Below are 21,720 nucleotides of genomic sequence, written 5' to 3'. Positions count from 1 at the left end.
AATGGGTTGAAGCACTGTGATGGGGAGTTGACAAGGGGGCTCTTGCACAGACCACTGGAGAAGGGTTTGCTATTGCAAATGCCTGGAGGCATTCAGATTTGCAGCAGGTTGGACAGAAAAGCTCTACATCCATTTCCAGTTGTAGTTTGGCTGCTGAACACTGCTACAGCATGCATTGATTTTTCATACATGTATCTGAAAGCATGATTTCTGTCTTTTTTTTATTATTATTTGTCTGTGTTTTTACACAATTTGAGTGAGAAAGGAGGAGTTCATTCAAGGAGAGGAAAATCTTCATTGAGAAAACAGTGGTGGATTAATAAACTTGAGGGGGGTGGGGACTGATCTCATTAAGAAGCAATTTGTGCTCTGAGAGTTTTATTGTTGCTGTGCTACAATCCGGAGAAGAGCTGAAAGGGCTCAGGAGTGACGACAATATCAATAGAGGTTTCATAGAGAATTGCCTGTAAAGTAAAATACAGTACAGTACAGTAAAGTGAAGTAAAGTAAAGTAAAGTAAAGTAAAAGTAAATTAATTTTTCCTGCTGGTTTCAAAAGCTGTGATATATTTCTGCCAGCTCTGAAGGGCTGACAGCTCCCTGCAAAGCAGGAGGGAAGTGTAAATTACCTGTACTTCCACAAGGACACGGGGGAAATCAGAGTTTTAGAAATCAGTGTTTTTTATTGCCAGTCAATCTCCCCTTTGTTTGCCAGAGTGGATCAATATGATCGATATGTGAGCTAGCCAACTGAGAGCACAGAGGAAAAGCAGCATGAAGCAGAAAACCTGGGAGCTTTACAAATCATTCTCTCTTTACCTCCTGCTGCTGTCTCCACCCTCGGTATGTTGTGACTCCTCCTGGAAAGCAGTGATGCTGAAATCTGCCAGGGGTGGATCAGCTCAGTCCCGTGCAGTGCTTCTGCCAGCTGGCAGTGCAGAAGAGCTCTGCTTTCCCTGCCTCCTCGTCCCCCTCTGCAGGGTGGAAACCTCCACATGCTGTGTTTTCATGAAAGCCTCAGACCAGCTATGAGAGCACAGCTTTCTAACCTGTGTGTGAGCTGGAGTCTGGGAAGGATTCACCTGTCTGGTAACTGAATTTACAAAGGCTCAAAGTCCAGGTGCTCTCAGGTGAGTGGAGGACAGGACAGCAATGGGACTGTGACTACATGGAGAATGTGCCCTGGGGCTACAGCTCATCCACGCTCTGCTCCACGTCCCCCATTTCAGGGTACCATGGAGAACATGTGCTGAGATCAAGTGCCGGGCAGGAGCAGCAGTGTGCTAATGAAGATGGAGAATGACACAGGGGACGAGCAGAACCACACTGGGCTGCCGCTGTCAAGCCAGGAGATCATTACAGCTGAATACCAAGTGGTTACCATTCTCTTGGTCCTCCTCATTTGCGGACTGGGCATCGTGGGCAACATCATGGTGGTTTTGGTGGTCCTCAGAACCAAACACATGAGAACTCCCACTAACTGCTACCTGGTGAGTCTGGCTGTGGCAGATCTCATGGTGCTTGTGGCTGCAGGACTGCCCAATATCACAGAAAGTCTGTACAGATCCTGGGTATATGGCTACGTGGGGTGTCTCTGCATCACTTATCTCCAGTACCTAGGGATCAATGCTTCTTCTTTTTCCATCACTGCTTTCACTGTCGAGAGATACATAGCTATCTGCCACCCAATCAAAGCTCAGTTCCTATGCACTTTTTCAAGAGCCAAAAAGATCATTATTTTTGTCTGGGCTTTCACCTCCATATACTGTATGATGTGGTTTTTCCTGCTAGACCTCAATACAGTAGTCTACAAAGACACCACTGTTGTGTCTTGTGGCTACAAGGTGTCCAGGAGCTATTACTCTCCTATCTACATGATGGACTTTGGTATATTTTATGTTTTGCCAATGGTATTGGCAACTGTCCTCTATGGCCTGATTGCTAGAATACTGTTCCTGAACCCCATCCCTTCGGACCCAAAAGAACACTCTAAGGCATGGAGGAATGACGTGGCTCACCAAAACAAGCCTGTGAATTCCAAGACGACTAACAGGAGTTTCAATAGCACTATTGCTTCTAGAAAGCAGGTAGGAACAGCAGTTTGGAATGGCTTTCTGAAACCTAAAACAACTTCTTTTAGAGCTCACTAGTCTAAATATGTGGGAGTAATACATATTCTCTCTTTTGCTATGTTGTCAAGCTGAAATTTATATTCTGATATTTATAAACATATGTATAAATGTTTATTTTTCTTGCCTGTTCATTATCACTTACTGCTAGGACTAGAAAACAATTTGTATTTTATTTCCTGTACTAAAAAAGAAAAAAAAATTGGGAAGTGTCAAAAAAGAATAAAACATCAAATATATAAAGTGACTTGTAAGTTACTTTTGAGATTTGAGAAGAAGGAACTAGTCTGGCAGTTTAGGAGACTTGAGTTTAATCCCAGTTCAGGAACTGTGTGGCTCTGCAAACGTAGCAGAGTTCTTACTTTTCCCGTCTCTAATGCCCCTGCGAAAAGCCTACTCAAACAAGTCTGTGTATAAAAATGCCTTGTAAATACTAAGCATCTGTTCTGTTCATTCTCAGAAAGTTTTCTGGGTTTTTGTTTGTTTGTTTGTTTGTTTTTTGTGATGGCTCAAAACTGAGGCATAGGTTTGACTAGCTTCTTTGCATATCATTAAATATATGTGTGCGTACGTAGCTAAAATATAGTTAGTAGAATTATTTATGGCTATTTGCAATGAAGCTTACTACCTCACACTCACACAGCACTCAGCACCATTGGGTCCAGTACCGACAAATTCAGGAGCATCACTTTGTGGTCAGATCTCAGGCACGGGCTCCAGCTGTGTCCTGAAGCTTGATGTGGGCATGAAGGAGCGTGGCTCTGCACTGAGCAGCCTGGCTCAAACCCCTTGGCAGCTGCTGCAATGATCTGTACAGGGGCCACTTCATCAGGCAAGATGCTTCTACCTCCTGCACTGTACAAGTCCCTCGGGAAGCAAAGTTGAACTGTGCACCTTTTCAAACAAGCTGAGTGCACACCCAGCTGATAAGTTGAGCTTTATGTTATTATTTTGCAACAGTTGCTAATGTTTTATGAGATAGATGGTTTCCCAGTATTGGAACCATGCCTTGAAATGCACAATTGAAACACGTAGGCTAGGTTATATTTAATTATGTCTCCAATTATAGTTAATATTCAGATTAGAAGTCTAATTTTGTTTTCCTTTATCCATTAATTGGTAGGCAAAAAAGATAATACACTTTTAAAGTTATTAATATCATTTCAGCATGCATACTTGGTAACTTATGCTTAGCATCATTTGAAAAGCACACAAGTTTTTTAAATTAAGCTTTTCAGACAGTGGATGCTGTTATATTACAAAATCAGGAAGTGACGATTATAGTATAACGCCTTTTCTTTTTGTCTCTTATAAAGACAACAAGATGTTTTCTAAAATCCTAAATAACCTGGTGAATTAGACTTGCATCGTTATCAGTAAAGTTGGCATTTTTGCATGGTACAATCTAGGAAGCAAAGCAAGGATAGTGAGGCAGTTTTAGTAACACTTGTATAATAGCAGCTTACAAAATATATCCTGTAATATAAAATGGAAAAACACAAGTCCATATTCAAATAATCTAAAATCTCAAAAACTGCTAAGACATGAAGTAAGAAGAAAGACATGTAGAGCTGACAGTCAGTATATGACTTCTGCCCTCCTGTGAAGTTGTATAAGTGCCTTCTTCTAGGGTGATAGAGTTGCATATGATATCCATGATATCCATCCTGTGATCTGTAGAGTGTGGGTAGTTAGGGTCTGGCGGCCGGAAGATGTCGTGCTGTACGGAAAGGTGGAGCCCCTCCCTTGATGGACAGTAGCGTGTGGCCTGTGATGTAAGCAAGCGGAAGTGACGCTATGGGCCTCGGGTATATAAGCCCATGTGACTCGACAATAAACGCCATTTGCCATCCACCACATTGGTGTCTGTGAGCTGATGGACCGAGCGGCCTGGGGTTGGCCGCCGTGCCGTTCCTGAACCAGGTCGCCACTGCCCCCTGAAGGCAACAAGTGGTGCCGAAACCCGGGAAAACTCCTGATTCGGGTGAACGGCGGCCGGAGCGGCGGGACCAGCCCGGCGGGGAGGAAGCTCCCGGACCAACAAGGAAGATGGAAACCCTTGTGAAGGTCGTATCAAAGTTGTGGAAGCTGTGGGGTGGCTCGGCTGAGGAAGCCAGGGGTGCCGGTGGGGAACCAGAGCCTGGGGAAATCTGGGAGAGACCACGGCCATGTGCGCCCCAGTACGGTGCTGAACTAGAAGACGAAGAATTGGGTGAAGAAGCCTCCGGCGGGAACGGGGATGAAGCGTTAGGTTTTACTAACACGTGGAAATGCGAAAAAGAGAACGGTTGCGGGGACGACCGGGGAGGAGGTAGAAGCGTGAGAGAGGGGCAGAGAGCCGATCGGAACGGCCATCCGAAAACACGCTCCTGTGGCGCAAACGCCTCGCTGAGATGGCGGCGGGGCGAGCCACGAGGCAGGGAGCGGCCCGCCCGCAGGGGTGGGGGGCGGGGCCGGACCTCGATGGGAGGGTACCGGAACTCGGAGGTGAGCAGTCAGTCAAGCTCTGACTCCGGATCAGATACCGATTCACATTCGGAGGAGGAAATGGGGACAGATAGCAGAAATATCCCCATCCGAAATAAAGCTGCACCGCGAGGCAGAGAAATTCCTCTCACAGATTGGAGGAAAATTAAGATTGCGTGCACCATCTTGGCTCTATCGGCCGTGCTAGCGTTCCCGGTCTGGGTGACAGATGGGGGGCAGAGGGTTCACTCACCAACAAACCCTAAGGATGTACAAGCGATTGTTAAAGCTATTGTGGATAAAGGGCTTCGTTCTGCAATGGTCTCCACCCTCATAGATGGTGTTTTCAGGGGAGGCTACATGCTCCCGTTTGATATCAAACAAACTTGTAGACTGATCTTTGATGGGGGTGGGATGATCATTTTTAAAACGAGAATGGGGGGACAACTGTATGAGACAACTGGCCCAAGTAACTGGGACGGATCACCCACTGTATGGCTCTAGCCTGCAGCGGCGAATGGGTACGGACCCAACAGTGATCACCCCCCAGGCGCAAGTCCAGGGCCTGAGGGCCCACGAAGGTATGGCAACTCGTGCGGCCAGAGAAGCTCCAAACAGCCAACGCCCCAACTTCAGAACAAAACTAATGAAAACTGAGTTTCTGTTCACAGGAACGGATCATCGGACACCCCTGTAATCTGTATACCCCGGCGATATGAGAAGACAATAAGTCAGCAAGCGTCCTGTTTAAGCCTGAGAGTTCCACACTGGCAGAATCCAGACACCAGCGAAGCGGCCTCCGTGGGTGGGGGGCTGCAATGCGTTTGTGTGATCTTATCTTTGGACCTTGTATACTAAATATGCTTGTGTTGTTTGTTAAAAGTTGGTTAGAGAAAGTTAACATTATGTTGGTAGAACACCAACAACTACTTTAAGAGTGTATTTACTCAGGGTTACCAGTTACCTCCTAGTTTTCTCCTGGTTATTGTGCCTTATGTTTTTCAGTTAAGTTACGATGTCTACATCTTAAGATTGTTATATTTTAGCTAATTTGGTTGTGCATAGGGAGGGGGGAGATGTGGGTAGTTAGGGTCTGGCGGCCGGAAGATGTCGTGCTGTACGGAAAGGTGGAGCCCCTCCCTTGATGGACAGTAGCGTGTGGCCTGTGATGTAAGCAAGCGGAAGTGACGCTATGGGCCTCGGGTATATAAGCCCATGTGACTCGACAATAAACGCCATTTGCCATCCACCACATTGGTGTCTGTGAGCTGATGGACCGAGCGGCCTGGGGTTGGCCGCCGTGCCGTTCCTGAACCAGGTCGCCACTGCCCCCTGAAGGCAACAGTAGAGAAAGTGGCTGAAAATGTGGTGTACAGGAACATTTCAACACAACGTAATCAGCCCATGATCCAGTGGTGGGTTGGCTCCAGATGGCAGCCAAGCCCCAACCCAGCCACTCAGTTACTCCCCCTGCAGAAAAAAAAAAAAAGTGGGGGGAGAAAATGGAAAGAACAGGAGTGAGAGTCCTCATGGGTTGGGTTGGGATAAAGACAGGGAGAGCACTTACCAGTTGTGGGCCAAAAAGGCCATACTTGGGAAAAGTTAGCTTAATCTACTGCCAATTTATGTTCCTTTGTTATAGCCCCAAGTTACACTCAGTCCCTCAGCAGTGCCCCGGCATGAGGCCGCTGGAGCCAGATGGAACCATCTGGAACTGGCTGGAGCCAGCTGGAGCTGGCTAGAACCAGCTAAAGCCACATGTGTCTGTAATGGGGCAGCCCTGGCCTCTCCTCACAACAATCCTTGCAGGCCCTGACCTGCACCGGGCCATGGATACCAACTGCAGCTCCATTGCATTGTTACAATTAATTATTATCAGTAACCAGCTGTGAGATTGCCTTTATATAATATAGAATGATGGGAGGTTAGATAGGTGTCCTCAGCCTTCGTGCAGGCTTAAGCCAATGATTTTCATAACCATTTTTGATAATGATTAATCCAATATAGCAGTAAATGAATTAATTTACCTACTTAGTCTGGTGTGGGTTGCTTAACTAACATGGATTTAGATTGACCTGGACTGCCAGGTCATATCATTTTATCTAATTTTCTTCTTGTTACCTCATCTATGTTTTGAAAATCTTCCTTTGTTAAAAATGGTCAAAAATTGCTATATAGCTGTAAAAGAAAAGGCTTCATCCCCTACCTTGTCATACAGTAGCTGCATTTCAGTTGAAGAGGATTTCCTAAAGCTGTTTCAAACTCATGGCAGAAATAGATCTTGTCATCCTGTTGTTTTTTAGACATTTTTAACTTATATTATTGTGTTAGCATTTAACGTGTACTGTCAACTTTGTGTTTTGATGTCAGCTTCCAAAAATTAATGTCAGGCTTCTATATACATTCAATACTTTTTACTGTGAGTCATACAGATAAGTAATTTCATTTGTTTTCTTAAAAAAAAAAAATAAAAAATGGTAGTACATCACTTAGGTTTCTGGTATGAGTGTTAGCTCAAAGTTAGAAGCTGACTAATTAAAAATGTGAAGATTAACTTGGAAATCACCCTAAATTCCACACCCGGGATGCTTCTTCACACTTGACACCAAAGGAAAATAACAGGGCAAGAGAGGAACAACCCTTGCATGGCATCTAGAATAGCTGCACGCTCAAGGAGGAAGCAAATACAGAGTAAAATAATTTTCACACAACTGTGGATGACAGCTACCTGGGCTGAAGCTGGGGGTTGTATGGAAGATCAACAATGAGGTAAACAGGAATGAGGGAGGCAGCTACTGCAGAAGGATGGATGGACCATGCTCAGTTTTGTTAGAACAAATATTTCCAATTTCTAACGTAACCAGACACAATGCAACAAATGAAGGGGAAAAAAAGAGGTCAGGTGGTCAGGAACTTTGTTTTATATTATTCTATGATTTAGAAAGAAGTCCTGAAATTTATTTTAGAATGGTGAGTCAAGCCTATTTTAACATATTTTTCCTCAGAGATCTCTAGGGATGAGCTCAGAATGAATGAGCTCAGACTATCTACATCTATATCTACAATGAATGAAAATCAGCTCTTCCAGGTACAAAGTGGTAATGTGCTTACTCATTCCATTCCCTGCTTGCACCATCTCACCCACATGATTTAAAAGTCACTGAACTATATGAGTTCAAGGAAATACTTAATTCATTTGAATGTTTGAAAAGCTGACAAAAACAAAATATATTCACTAAATGATCAATACACTCATATCAATAGCTACTGAAGGACAAAGTCTCCAAAGTACTACTCAGGGTCCCCTAAAGAGTTGTTCACTCAAAGCACTTCAAGACAAAACTTAACGGGGAAGACAAACAAAAAACATGTATTAAAAATCAGGCCTTTAAATAAAAAAAAATCAAAAGGGAGGGAAAGGCACAAAATACGTTTTGTTTTTCTCATAAAATACCTCTACTTCCAATACATTTTTTTCTTTCACAAAACAGCATACATTACTGCTGATATTGAACAAAAACCTAAATTGGGAGTTATTTATTTATACTGTAGCTGAAGTTCTGGCAGGGAAAGAAGCACCAACAAATACTTATAGAACATGTCAAACTCTATTCTTGTATCTACTTGTGAAGAGCTAAATCAACCCTACTTGTGCATTATTTATCCTTTTTTTACAGAACTGTACAGGATAGCAGGATTTGATAAACCAATTTAAAAAGTTTTCAAAAATAAAACTCTTATTTGATAGCAAGGCATTCCTTCTTACATTGGAGTCCATTTCCAATTGACTTTGTATTTTCCATCAGCCTTTCTGTGTCCCAGAAGGAGCAGTTCATTCTACCTCTTCTTTGTCAGAAGCTAAATACTCCGCTCCTTATGGAAAACAATGAGTCATTTATCACCATTGCAGAGCTTTTGCAGCCACTAGAAGTCAGTAGGCAACACCTGACTGTATCCTGAGGGAAGATCTCTGTCAGAAAAAGGTGCAGCATTGATATGTTCTGTTTTCAGAGGGGAATTAGTACGTGCTTAGTGCTACATGGCATCAAATATTGTTAAGCTTGTTTTTAGTACTGAAATATGCAGGTAAAACTTCAAGAATGTGATTAGTTTGTTACTTAAAGAAACATCTTATGACTGTGTTGAGCGGGGTTTAAGCTGTGCTCTGCAAAGGAAATAACCTTGCTAGACTGAAATTCATATAGAGTTGAACATAGGATCCTTATGTGGGAAAGCATTGGACTGCCAACATAGGATCCTTATGTGGGAAAGCATTGGACTGCCAATAGAGGAGTTTCAGTGATGAAGAAACAGTGACATAATGTTTGCTGCAACAGAAAAATAGGAGAAAATGAAAAGGTGACTGAGAGTAAGGTGAGACCTCTCTGACCAAAAAGAAACTATATAGAATATTTTTGCTGAGTGATTTTCACAATCTGAACCTGAGAAAACAGGATGAAATAGTCCTAGTGTACATATTTCCTCAAGTTAAACAGGAGAGCAAATTTTTCAAACATTTTTCACTTAAGCTCGCTTCACAGTAGCTGAAACTTCAAAGCGTAACAGAGGAAAGATCAATATGATTAGAAGATGATATCTTGACAAAGAGTTATCTCTTAAGGCGAGATAGTTCAAAGTCCCTTTTACTTTACTGAGAACCAAAGAAGGAGCTTCATTGCAAATTCAATGTTAAGATTTATTTAACAGCTATATGATCATGTGGACAGACGATCACAAGTCTCAGGAAAGTGAACTCAAGTTCATTCCTACTCACTCACCAGAAAATATAGACTGAATTAGGGGGGTGTCCAATTAAACATATAATTCAAATGTGTAAAGTAGCCTGGTCCTCCTGAAGCACTGTGAAAATGTAATGCCATAAGACTAGGGTAAGCACTGCCTTTAGTGGCAACAAAGATTAAAGGTGGATATTTCAAGTAATTTTATAAGCAATCGGCAGTATAACATCCTGGTCTATTTCATCGGTAAGCGATTCTTCACTGATTTCAAACGGCTGATATTTTAATGGCATTATTCTTTAAGCTGTTTCATAGTCTCTAACAAGGTCCCACAGCCTGTAGATATAGGCACAACTTCTCAATAGTCCAGAGGGGAAAAAAAAAAAAAAAGTTAAGTTTTCACCACAACAACCAACATAAACCTGCCCAAGAAAGAAACATTCCTACCTCTGCTTCCTGTTAGCTATGTACTTCATAAAAGGCTTCTACAGACTTTTCCTTTAGACTTTGAGAAGTCTTATTTCTCAAAAAGCAAATGAGCTGGAGCAATTTTTAGTGTATTTTTTCCTTTAAAATGTCTTTGTCTTTAAAATGCTGTGAAGCAACTGCAAAGGCAACAGCAATAGTTAAATCTCTGATTTTTCAGGTATGCATATGATGGCTTCAGCCTACCAATTTGTGTCTTTGTTATTCCAAAATAGCCTGTTATTGGTACTTACAAACCATACATATTGTTAAATCTTCCAGAAAACTCATTCACGGAGTGTATCCTAATCAAAATGAATAACAATTGAGGAATCTTATTAACTGCAGTCACAGGCATTGATAGCATGTAAATAGTAATGTGTGTGCCTAAATTCAATCTGGAAAATACACAAGTGCCTGTACCTAGAGTTTGGCCGTATAGTCCATTACTGAAAATTGCAGAGAAACTAAATTCAATATAGTCAGCTCATTGCCTTTATCAAGAAGTTCATATTCAACTTATATTTATATTCACACACCTATTATGGCTTCATCTTTACACATGCCTGAAATTTGAGATAATAATTGTTTAATCTTTAATCATAGCCATCCTTTTCATAATCTTTGCACCAGCGTAAAAAGTAGCCCTGATTAACTCATTCCAACGGGCAGGTGGAATAAACAGGTCTTGCAGTATAACACACGCACGACACCAAATCCAGGTGTTGTAGGAGCTGAATGTTTACAGCAGCCTTACTGACTTCAGGCACCATTGTATGTGTCTCCCATGGCAGGTGTTTGAGAGCATTCTCAAGTCTGCATTCTGGAAAGACATCAAAATATCAGCAAGAATGAAAGTTTCCCTGTAAATGCATATGAGAGGAGATAGATGAGCTACTGAGATATATTTGTACTTGTAAATGTGTTTATTGATATGGCTCTGAATAAATTATGAGTGTTGTGGAGCAGCAGACAAAAAAAGCCAAACTTTTTCAGTTTATTTATTTAAAAACAATTATGCACATGGCTGTAAGTGTCAAAATAAACACTTTTTTTTTTTTCATGCACAGCACCACCACAATTTCAATAACTTTAAGTTTAATAACTTTGTTTGCAGAAATAAAAGATAATGGTCCTTATTTGGACTTCAAAAGGTTTAGCAGCTTATTTTAAAGTTGCCATTTAGGACAATGAATTCAAAAAAAAAAAAAAAATCTTTAAGGAAAAGCTGAAGGACAACTCCAGTTTCCCTTCTCTAAAATTCAGTGCCACTGCACATTTTATGCATTCTGTTCACAAGCCTTTTATTAAAAAGATGAGAGATAAAGAAAAATTTCATTTCATGAATAGAAAATGTGTTATTCAAAGTATATCAGAGAAGATTTCTCAAGTAAACTGCTTTTCTAGCAGCTAAACACCCATACATTATTTGGCTGATGTCCCTCCATGATTGATTAAAAACTGTATGTTATCCTCCAGTGAAACTGGATGTACTATGGATGTACTATGTACGGGATGTACTATGTGATGAACTTCTCTCTATAAAAACTTCTCTGTTCACTCACAGCAGAGCAGGCATGGATTCCAGCTAGCAGTGAAAGATTAAGTTTTGTATGGCTACAAGAAACCTCAATCATATCACTTAGTTTCACTTGCAGTTGTATTATATCAAAACTTTACATTAATTTATTTAATCCTCTTCTTCACTGTGCAACTTCCAATTCTTATTTTGGATTACAAAACCACAGACTGGCATATAAAATCTCTGCAGTGCAGTGAGCACCACCAAGCATGAGAAAGGGATATCAATGAACACAGCCAAGTACAAGAACAGGAGATACTATTGCATGCTTTTAAAATGCCAGTGATTACATTGCACAGTGACTTAGTAAGTACAACTATGACTTTTACCTACCAATGTAAGAAAGGTTAACAGTCAAAGGAGAAGGAAGCAACTACCAAACAGCAGATACCATCATAATGAAAATGTCTTCTAGAAGCACTCCCTTAGAATGACAACGTTTTAGAACAGGAAGGAAAAAAGGAAAAAAGGAAAAAAAAAAAATCAGAATTAAAATAAATAAATAAAGCATTTTAAAAGTTTTTTGTTGTTGTTTTTGTTTGTTTGTTTATTTTGTGTTTTTTTTCAAAACATTATCAGAAACAAGAGATTAGATTTGAAGAGTGGTTGCATGCAGCCAGGAGCATATTCAATCTCAAACACTTTGCTATCATTCAAAGTAGACTTGAAATTTGGACTAAAATTGATTTGTCTCAAAGGTTTATAATTGTGTTTTCAGTTTCCTCAACTGAGAATAATTTGTACTCTGAGTATAGAATATGCAGTGCGTACTGCAAAGAGCAATCAGTGCACGTTTGTCTTCACCTGACTAATTAGTGGGCACGTTAGTGTTCTGCAGACTGATCTAAAGGTCTTTACCTCTGCTTTCAGAGAGTTTTGATGTATGGTTAGATAGAATAGGTATTGAAAAGAATGTTCTTTAAAAATTTACGCCCTTTATGTTAATGTCCCACTCCACTGACAAAATGATTAGCCCCTCCAAAAAGAACATTTAGTTATGTTTCATATGAAGTGATTTGAAAAATGTTATGACAAGACAATGTCTTCTCTGGCTTAAAGCTTGACAGTGCCAAGCTAACTTGGCTCTTTTAAACACGCTCAAACCTGTAGACTGAATCAATCTCAGCTCAGGGCACTTTCTGCTGTGGCTATGATATTTTTTATCTGGTACTAAGAACCAGTTCTAAAATATTGTAAAGTCAGTAAGCTGAGTACAGACTAGTGATGTTAGATAGAAGAAAAATGGATGTAAAGTCACAAGAGAAGAGGAGGCTCAGGGGCGACCTTATTGCTCTCTACAGGTACCTTAAATGAGGCTGTAGTGAGGTGGGGGTTGGCCTGTTCTCCCACGTGCCTGGTGACAGGACGAGGGGGAATGGGCTGAAGTTGCACCAGGGGAGTTTTAGGTTAGATGTTAGGAAGAACTTCTTTACCGAAAGGGTTGTTAGGCACTGGAACGGGCTGCCCAGGGAGGTGGTGGAGTCACCATCCCTGGAAGTCTTTAAAAGACGTTTAGATGTAGAGCTTAGGGATATGGTTTAGTGGGGACTGTTAGTGTTAGGTCAGAGGTTGGACTCGATGATCTTGAGGTCTCTTCCAACCTAGAAATTCTGTGATTCTGTGAAGTACAAATAAAGTTAGCTAACAGTTTGCACAGTACATACGTGAAGCACAAAGACCTATATGGTCTTTCTGCCATATAGGACTTGAAGGGTAACAGCCTTTTTTCCATTGAGGTACTGTATCATTTACGTGACTTAAAATTTCATGAGTGAATATCTTTCTGTTTCCTGATAATAACTATGATCAATTTGCTTCTAGTACAACCTGGGATTCAAACTGACAGCTGCATCATTGTAAATGATTCTCTGAGCAATTGTTCTTTAAAGATATACTCAGAAGAAATTTAAATTGCCACTGATCAGTGGGTATTGTAACAAAGTCCCCTGCTGAGCTTCTGGTAGCAAAGTATCCTGATGCCTGTGTAGACTATTACCCACACTTCCTCTGAATGCCAGAGCTGTTACAACACATCTGTTAATTGGACTCACTCCCATTGTTAATCCAAGCTCTACAAAGGGTTACTTTCTTCCTTTATAATCATTCCATGATGAATGATTATTCTCAGTTGAATGGATTTGCTCAGTTTCGAGCTGCACACTGGGGCCAAACTGAAGGAAGGAAAGGAAGGAGATAAGGAGTCCCCAGTCTTTGTGAGCCAGAGCAGGTCAGCACTGAATAACCTCACTCCTTGCAGCCCTGCTCAAAGTACTATTCCTTCTAGAAATGACTCAGAGATAAGGCAAAAATCATCTTTCAGCTACTTGAGACATTCACATTTGTGATTTGCTCTGTTCTGGTGATGGCTTTTGCACAGCAAACAAGAAAAGCTATGCAGAAGTCATGAAAAGATGTATTGGTCAAGTGAGAAAACAGGGAGATAAAATTCCTCAGTCTGATTTTTGGCTCCTACTGAACACTGATGTAGAGGTGTGAAGTGGGGGTGAAGAGAGGAGAACTGTAGAATCAAGCTGTAATTTTTGAATATGTGCATTTAAAGATAGATAGATACATATGTAGAGTAAGTTGTCTCTTCATCCCATTCTGTATTGTAACAAAAAAAAAAAAAAAAAAAACAAAATTGGTAATATTAGTATGTGTCTTTATAGATAGAAAAAAGAACAACCATACTTTAGATAATGAGATCGCATGTTTTCTATATACTGAACTATCTGATCAGAAAATAAAATATATAGTATAACTTCAAACAAAAGAAGCATAACAAAACCTAACATCTCTATGTAGGTGATTTTAGTGGAGTTATCTGTCTCCCTTGGGCATCGGTTGAAACTCATCACTAATTGAACTACATCTATTAGTTCTACAAGCAATGACATTATAACCCATACAGCCAGCATGTATTCTGTGGCTAAAGCGGTTGCTACTTCATTGAAGTATAACTTCAGGTACCCAAGGTAGAAAGAATAAAGTATAATATGACTGAAGCAAAGGTAAAAAGAAGTTCTTCAAGCTACTCTGTCAATAGATAGCAACATTTTTATGTCAAGAAGAAAGGCAAATAGTAATATATATATTATTATAATAATAAAAAAGACACAAGTAGCAGCTATAGCTCACCAAACTCAGTGCCACTGCTCTCCAGTTCATGCTCACACAGTTAACCAAATCATCTCCTGACCTATGTGGGGCCATTCCACTGTATTATCCCAGTGTGTTTCCCATGTAGTCACATTTCACTGTGCTTTCTACCTTGTTTATTAACACTTTTCAAGCTTTCTTAATGTAGGGACTAGAGATTACAACATACTATATATGTTAGGATTACAATCACTATATATACAGTATCTACCAAGTAGTATCTAAAAAGAATCATAACTATATCTCTATGTAAGTGATACAGTAAATTGTTTACAACAGAAAGACATTTTTTGTTTTTATTTCTTTTTCTTTTTAATAACTTTTAAATTATTTCTTATTCCCTTCATTTCAGATATCCTGGGTATTCCCAAGGGTTGTTTTTTTTTCTTTTTTCAAGACAAATTTACAAAACAGATAAAAGCTCTTATAGTAAAGCTTTATTGTAATCCTTTATATTTCTGTTTGTGTAACTATAAACTATAACTGACATTTCAGACTAAAAAACAAATAATGAAGATCTAATTAAATATTAGGATTTATGGTCTAGGAATAAATCTAGTTCCTTAAATAATAATAATATAATAATAATAATAATAATAATAATAATAATAATAATAATAATAATAATAATAATAATACTTTTGGAAACCTTTTTAAGGCAGTTGTTAAAGTGGATAATATAAATAGGCTTCAGGTTCAATTCATTTACAGGCCATATTAGTCTAAAGGATATCTAAAGTGATTAAAAAAGAGGGGATGGGGGGATCCCTTTTTTCCACCTAAAACACTTTCATCCAGTCTGAGGAGTTGCAAAGCCTACAAAGAGTCATTTAACAAAAAGTGGGAGAAATCTGAAGCCAGGCTTATTGTTGTTGTTCTTCTTCTTACTACATAAGAACTTTCTGAACCAAACATGGCTCTGAAATTCACAGTTGAAAAGCCCGTCAGTAGTTTTGGTTTGCCATAGATATGTAGAAACATACATGTTTTTTCCAAGCTGTGAGTAGTAACTTTCTGCCCGCCTCATGTCTCTCTCTGTGTCCCCCCAGGTCACCAAGATGCTGGCTGTGGTGGTCGTCTTATTTGCATTTCTTTGGATGCCCTACCGAACACTGGTGGTTGTCAACTCTTTTCTTTCCAGCCCCTTTCAAGAAAACTGGTTCCTGCTATTTTGCAGAATCTGTATTTATTTAAATAGTGCCATCAATCCTGTAATTTACAATCTCATGTCCCAGAAATTCAGAGCAGCCTTCAGGAAACTCTGCAACTGCCAGCAGAAGCGGGAAAAAAAACCTGCCAGTTACAGTGTGGCCCTAAATTATAACGTCATCAAAGAGTCTGATCACTTCAGCACTGAGCTAGAAGATATTACCGTCACCAATACCTATCTGTCCTCTGCAAAAACATCCATCGGCGACACGTGTTTGTCGTCTGGGGTAACAGATAATGCCTTTTGATATTTGGTGAGTATTCCTCATGAAGCAGATCGTGTTGATGTGCAGTAGGTGGTGCTGGGATAGCTTTCATGTGGGGCAGAGCAGTGAAGGCCTAGCAGGGTAAGGTTGGTGGTGATAAATGATGCACCACAAAATGGGGCAGTGTCACTGTACTGTGAGGAGGGACAGCTGGTCGCGTCTGGAAATTGGTGCTCAGGTTGCCTTGCACTGAGCATGATAAGACCAGGAGGATCTGGGTCACGGGGAACAATGAGAAGAAATGTGTAGGTTGAGCCTTACTCCCTGAGAAGCAGAGGGCAGTGGTGGGGCACCAGTGAGTGGTACTCAGGCATGGTGCCCCATGTATGGTGTCTGGCAGAGGGGTGGCGTTTCGTGTCTGAGCTCAGCGATTCCTCCTGGGCCATGCTCTGACTGCCTGCAGGAGAGTAATGGGGCATTTTATCGTGTGTCACCCCCTCCAGGTTGGGGGCAATTAACCCAGTGCCACCATGGAGCTAGCACAAAGAGAAGACATGGATCTCACACAGCAGCACTCCAGTCCTGGAAAGCCACATCCATTTCATGCTAGATGTACTGTTCCCATAAGTAGCACGTTTCTCTAACCCAGATTTCTTCTGTGTGGTAACGCACATCACTATTTCAAGATTCCTTTTATGCAACAATCCTTACCTACTGTTCATAAGCCTGTATACCTGAGCTCTTACAATGAGATGATCCACAGAGCGACTTACTTTTTAAATTTCTTTTTTGTAGACGTTGTGAGGATGAAAGATAATTATTTCTTACTTTGTTTCTTCTCTTGTAATTTTCAGGCCTGAGATCCACCTTGTTCTGAGTATGCAGCCATACAAATCCTTCAGATGCTCTGTTCCCACCAACCTGTATGAAATACAAAGGCATTTCTGCTCGCAAAACTGCTGGAGTTACCATATATCTCTACATATCTGTCTGCTTCATACAAGGAAACAGAATTTTGGGGGGAATTAAAGCAATATACTGCCAAGTCTAATTGAATGAAGCACTTAATGTAACTTTAAGCAGGTGAGTTGACTTCAGCGGAATATGCAAGTCCTACACCTCACATATAAGAGATGAAGAAACTTGGAGACTGCCAAACAGTAGTGCACGCTTCTCAAAAGAGCAAGGCTGCCTGGGACATCACTATGGACAGAGAGCAGGACAGAGCCTTCTTACATGCTGCTGCATGTCCTGGGAGTGCTCACACTGCACTGGGTGCCCAAGAACAGCTGGAACTGAAATGCAGATCTAGCAGTAGATATCATAACATGCTTCAAAAAACAGATATCTGATAGATCTGATAGCAAAGAGCATGAAATCTTTTTTTTTTTTTTTTTTTTTTTTACCATGAACAGGTTGAAATATGAAGGCTCTTCAATCAATTCACAGCAGGGAATAAACAAATTAAAAAATCAGTAGGAAGCTTTCAAAAACTTATTTTTTTTCAGCCAGCTAGTTTAGAGATGGACCACATGAAATATAAGTTTCAGCTAAAACTGAATCCTCTCTGAACCTGACATATACTAGAGAGTACTGGACAGGTTTTTACTAGTTAATTTTATCTTAGTTCAGCAGTAATTGTCTCTCAGGCTGCTACAAGAGGTTTATGGCTTCAGTATAGGTAATGCCTACAGAAAAGAGGAAAACAATGAAAAAAAAAGTCAGAGTTCTCTTCATTTTTCTTTTCAAAGAGTATCCATTATAATATTGCAGGATATAAGAAGTGTCTTGAAAGGTTGATTGGCTGTATATTTGTCTGGAAAGAGAAAATGCTGTGAAAGCATTGCTACCTTTTCTTAATTTTCCAAGTTCTTTGTCATGTTTCCCTTTCCCTTTTCCTGACCCGCAGCCTTTGCTGTGTCCTCTCCACTGGTGCCACTTCTCAGCTGCATGAGCAGCACCAACTGCATGCAACGGGCCAATGGGCCATCAGTGTAGTGCCTGAACACCCACACAGCTGGAAGGTGGGTGTCAGGATTCTTCTGCTTTTTAAATAACAAGGAAAAGGTACAATAGAGTAAATCACTTAGCAGACAAGTGGGCAAAGCTGGCTGAGGCTCAATAGTCACAAGGGAAGAATACTGATGTTAGAGATGAGTGCATAGCAATCATATTTCATAAATACAATATAGCAGGGGTATAGGCATTCAGCAAGCCTTTCCTTGTTCAGAGATCAATGTGAAATTTGAGTTCTGTGGCATTTCATTGCTCACTCTTGCCTAAAACTACAGCATCCTATCATAAAGGCAGTCAGAAAGAGCTACCACAAGCCATATAACGCTTCCTGCAAAGCAACTGCCACAGTAAAACTAAATTACCTGGGAAACATTGCATAAGCATTTGTATTTATTTAGACACATCCAAGACAAGAATCAATTCCTCGACATAGATCAGCAGAGCCTGATCATGCAGTCAGGTAGAATGGCTCACAGCTGCCCCACAGGATGCTGCTGGAGGACATGTGTGTGGAGGCGGCCACCCATGGGGTGGGCAGGGGATGCACAGCAGCCAGGCAGCTGTGTGCTAGCCAACACAGGCTTACACATTTATCCCTACCTCTGCCAGAGAAGCATGGATTAAACAAAACTCCTACAGGTTGACAAAAATCAGAATTAAATTCTGTCCTTCCTTTGCCACGTAGCTCCAAGCTAGCTTCCTTTGCTCATCTAGCTCTGCTTTCTCAGTCTGTGTCCCTATAGTCTTTTTTTAAGCCCATATTTTAGCAAGGTTTCAATGAAAGGCTAAAATTTATGTGGACAATTTTGTATACACCTTCATTTGGAATAACAAGTAAAAATGAACGATTTTATGCTGATATTTGTACAAACATAAATGAGTATTCATACAAAATTGTGTGCATAAAGACAATATATAAAATCGCAGAAGTAAGTTCAGGTGCAGTTTTAACTCATAATTTATTGTGACTATGTCTTTATGGATGTTATTCATGAAATATCTACTAATTTTACACAGATTCCAACAGCTAGTGCTATGAAACTTTGCTAGATAACATGCTAATGTGATTTGAGGTCTAGTTCTATGTTTGTTCTGTTTATAACAGCAACCAACCTTTTTTCTTGTATCTGAGCATAATAGATTAGATATGTGGGACTTTATTTAAAAACTTGTGTGATTTTAACTTTAGTGATAATATTATAGCATATTTTTTGCTAGTTGTGAAAGTGGCTGGATGTCAACTACTGACTGAAGTAATGTAACTATTTATATACATATTTTGTGCATAACAAATTCCTCTGTAACGTTTAGCTTGAAAGAATTGTCTGAATGGTAGCACTATTGAAATCCATGTCTGGATCCTCGTGTAATGGTTTTGATGTAAGAGATGGGGTTTTTACAGATTTATTTATTTTTTAATTTTTAATTTTTATTTGGAAATTTACCCAATAATTCACAGAAGATATATTGTTGTAGGTTCTTGGTTTTGGAGCTACACTCTTTTCAGTGTAACATAGTGAGATGCTGCAAGCTTCAGTGCTGGTAAATTGTGCACTGTGCAGCTCAGAGAGGTTAGGTGTATTTAAAGCGTGTTTCAGTTAAAATTAGTGCATGGCCTCTTGGAGGTCAGAGTTAAGGAGTGTCCAAGCAGCTCCAATACTGTGAAGGTGTTTATGATGCTGCTGTGGAAATGAATGACACAAGTTGTGGAAAGGAATTGTACAAGACTAATGATAAAGCTATCACTAGCTTCCCTTCAAAAGGATACTGTCCAATACAACTGACGGAAAGACTGATTCTACTTCAGGAGCTGCTGCCTTGCTCTTGTGCTACACAGGATCAGTCACTCAGCCTTTGCAAGAAGACGGGCATTTCTCACTTGTTTTTGAAAAGCCAACAATGCAAACAAACAAACAAAGCAAAGCAAAACAACATCAATCTTTCATTTTCACCATGTGGGAAAAAAAAAAAAAAAAAAAAAAAAGAAAAAGAAAGAAAGAAAGAAGGGAAAAAAAGAAACGTTTCAAGAGTGTGCAAAACCAAAGTGTCCTTTCAACAGTGCTGCATACACTTATTTGTTTCTCTATTATTGTATGAATACTATTGTGTATAGTTGTTTATTTGTTTCAAACTGCAGTGAAATTTCAAAATGATCTTTCACCATTTTGTTTCTACTTTTTGAGAAGGAATTATTTAGTTGATGTTTTGTTGTTTTCAATAAGAGATTTTTTTCTCCTGGTTCCTCCATTACTACTCAGATATACTGATACAGTAAATAACAGTGAGTAAATAAATAGGTTGAGTTTATGCGACTCAGATGCCAGAATTCCTGAATTCCTTCATTTTATAGATGAATTCTGGAAATTTGAATTAAAAACTATGGAAGTCCAGCTGATTTAGAAGGATTCTCTTTTCCTCCTACCCAGAGTAATTCTGATCTCATTCTGTTACTGCATGTGGCTTATAAAGTTGTTTATTAATATGATTGTGAAATTGTTCAGTACATATTCTGCGAACTATACCACTGATAAATGTAGTCCTCCAAAAAAGGAAGAACAATTTTTGTGCAAAAGAAGCATTTTGTAATTATTTGAAGCATGCAACTGTGGAGATTAATTTGTGATGAACTTTTCTTGTTATTCTAATAAAATATCAAGCAAGACAATTATACTGTAACTTTGGTTTTTAACAAGCACTTGAGTGTATACCTTTTGTTTATTTATTTATTTAATTATTGCCTTGCCAGTGGACAGATAATATAACAAGATCCTTTGTCACCTGCGGGTTAATGAGCACTCTGAAAAATTAAGTTTTGCTTCCTGAAGGAAAAGCAGTTTGCCTTCTAGCAGTTCCAGCACTGAAATAAGAAGGAATTAATGTGAATCCATGTCCCTGCAACAAGAATCATTCATGCATTTTAAACCATAAAATATTCAAAAACAAAAATCTATAAAATATTTTTTCTTGGAGTTGCTTACATTTTATTCCAGTATTAGATGTTACCATAATTTTGAGTAGGAGGGAAGTATCACAATATTTGATATCACAGCTTGCATTTGTATGCTTCTGTGTCAAAAGAACATGTCAACATGGCTCCGAGACATCTAAGAAGTCATTGAGATGGACCCCCCTGGACGGATGAATAACACCTGTGCAGGGATCTTCTCTCAAACTGAAAACAAATGCACAGAAAGATAAAGTCCTGGCGACAGAGCCTTGCCAAGGACCTTGCCAGCACACCAGGATGAAGGGCTGCAAGGACACATGAGTGACAACACACACAGGCTGTGCCTGCAGGCTGTTACTGCTTGTGCAGGCGCGAGCACGGAAGACTGAGAGACTGGTGGTGTCGCTCCCAAATGTTCCAAAATAGAAAACTCTGCTGCCAGTCACTAGGTGCAGTCGTCAGCAATTCTCTCTTTTCAAATCTGTAGTTATTGCATATATTTTGTATGAACATGGTGGGGGTTTTGAGAGCTCAGTTTGAAGCTACTATTTAAGGAAGGACAAGAAATTGTATCCTTGCTATGCATGTTTTATAACTGTGTAAACCTCCTGAAGAACAATCAGGCAGATCTTAAAAGGCTGGTGACAGGTCAGCTAGACAGCTGGCATTTGTCATGACTTAATAAAAGCATATGAGTTAGAGAAATGGACCACTACAAAAAGAATAAGACAGAACAAAACAAAAACAGCTACCCCCAACACACACACACTAACAAGCAAATAAACATACATAAAACAAGAAGA

The 21,720-nt window shown here is 39.9% G+C and overlaps 1 protein-coding gene across 1 annotated transcript; it reads left to right on the top strand.

Annotated features, from left to right (window-relative positions):
- Nucleotides 1–887: 887 nt before the first annotated feature.
- On the top strand, nt 888–20,635 carry TRHR (thyrotropin releasing hormone receptor). Its single transcript, XM_005022942.6, has 3 exons — nt 888–2,086; nt 15,589–16,002; nt 16,809–20,635. The coding sequence occupies exons 1-2, from the start codon at nt 1,286–1,288 to the stop codon at nt 15,994–15,996; spliced, it is 1,209 nt and encodes a 402-aa protein (XP_005022999.4). The 5' UTR covers nt 888–1,285; the 3' UTR covers nt 15,997–16,002; nt 16,809–20,635.
- The last annotated feature ends 1,085 nt before the right edge of the window (nt 20,636–21,720 follow it).

Source organism: Anas platyrhynchos, chromosome 2 (assembly GCF_047663525.1).
Source record: "Anas platyrhynchos isolate ZD024472 breed Pekin duck chromosome 2, IASCAAS_PekinDuck_T2T, whole genome shotgun sequence".
NCBI lineage: Eukaryota > Metazoa > Chordata > Aves > Anseriformes > Anatidae > Anas > Anas platyrhynchos.
Note: the sequence above shows the minus strand (reverse complement) of the source record. Positions and strands in the feature narration are given on the sequence as shown.

Bases quoted from the DNA above. Each gene is read 5' to 3' on its own strand.
- TRHR (XM_005022942.6), top strand. From the start codon at position 1,286: ATGAAGATGGAGAATGACACAGGGGACGAGCAGAACCACACTGGGCTG. The intron at 2,087-15,588 runs GTAGGAACAGCA...GTGTCCCCCCAG, and splicing joins CTATTGCTTCTAGAAAGCAG to GTCACCAAGATGCTGGCTGT.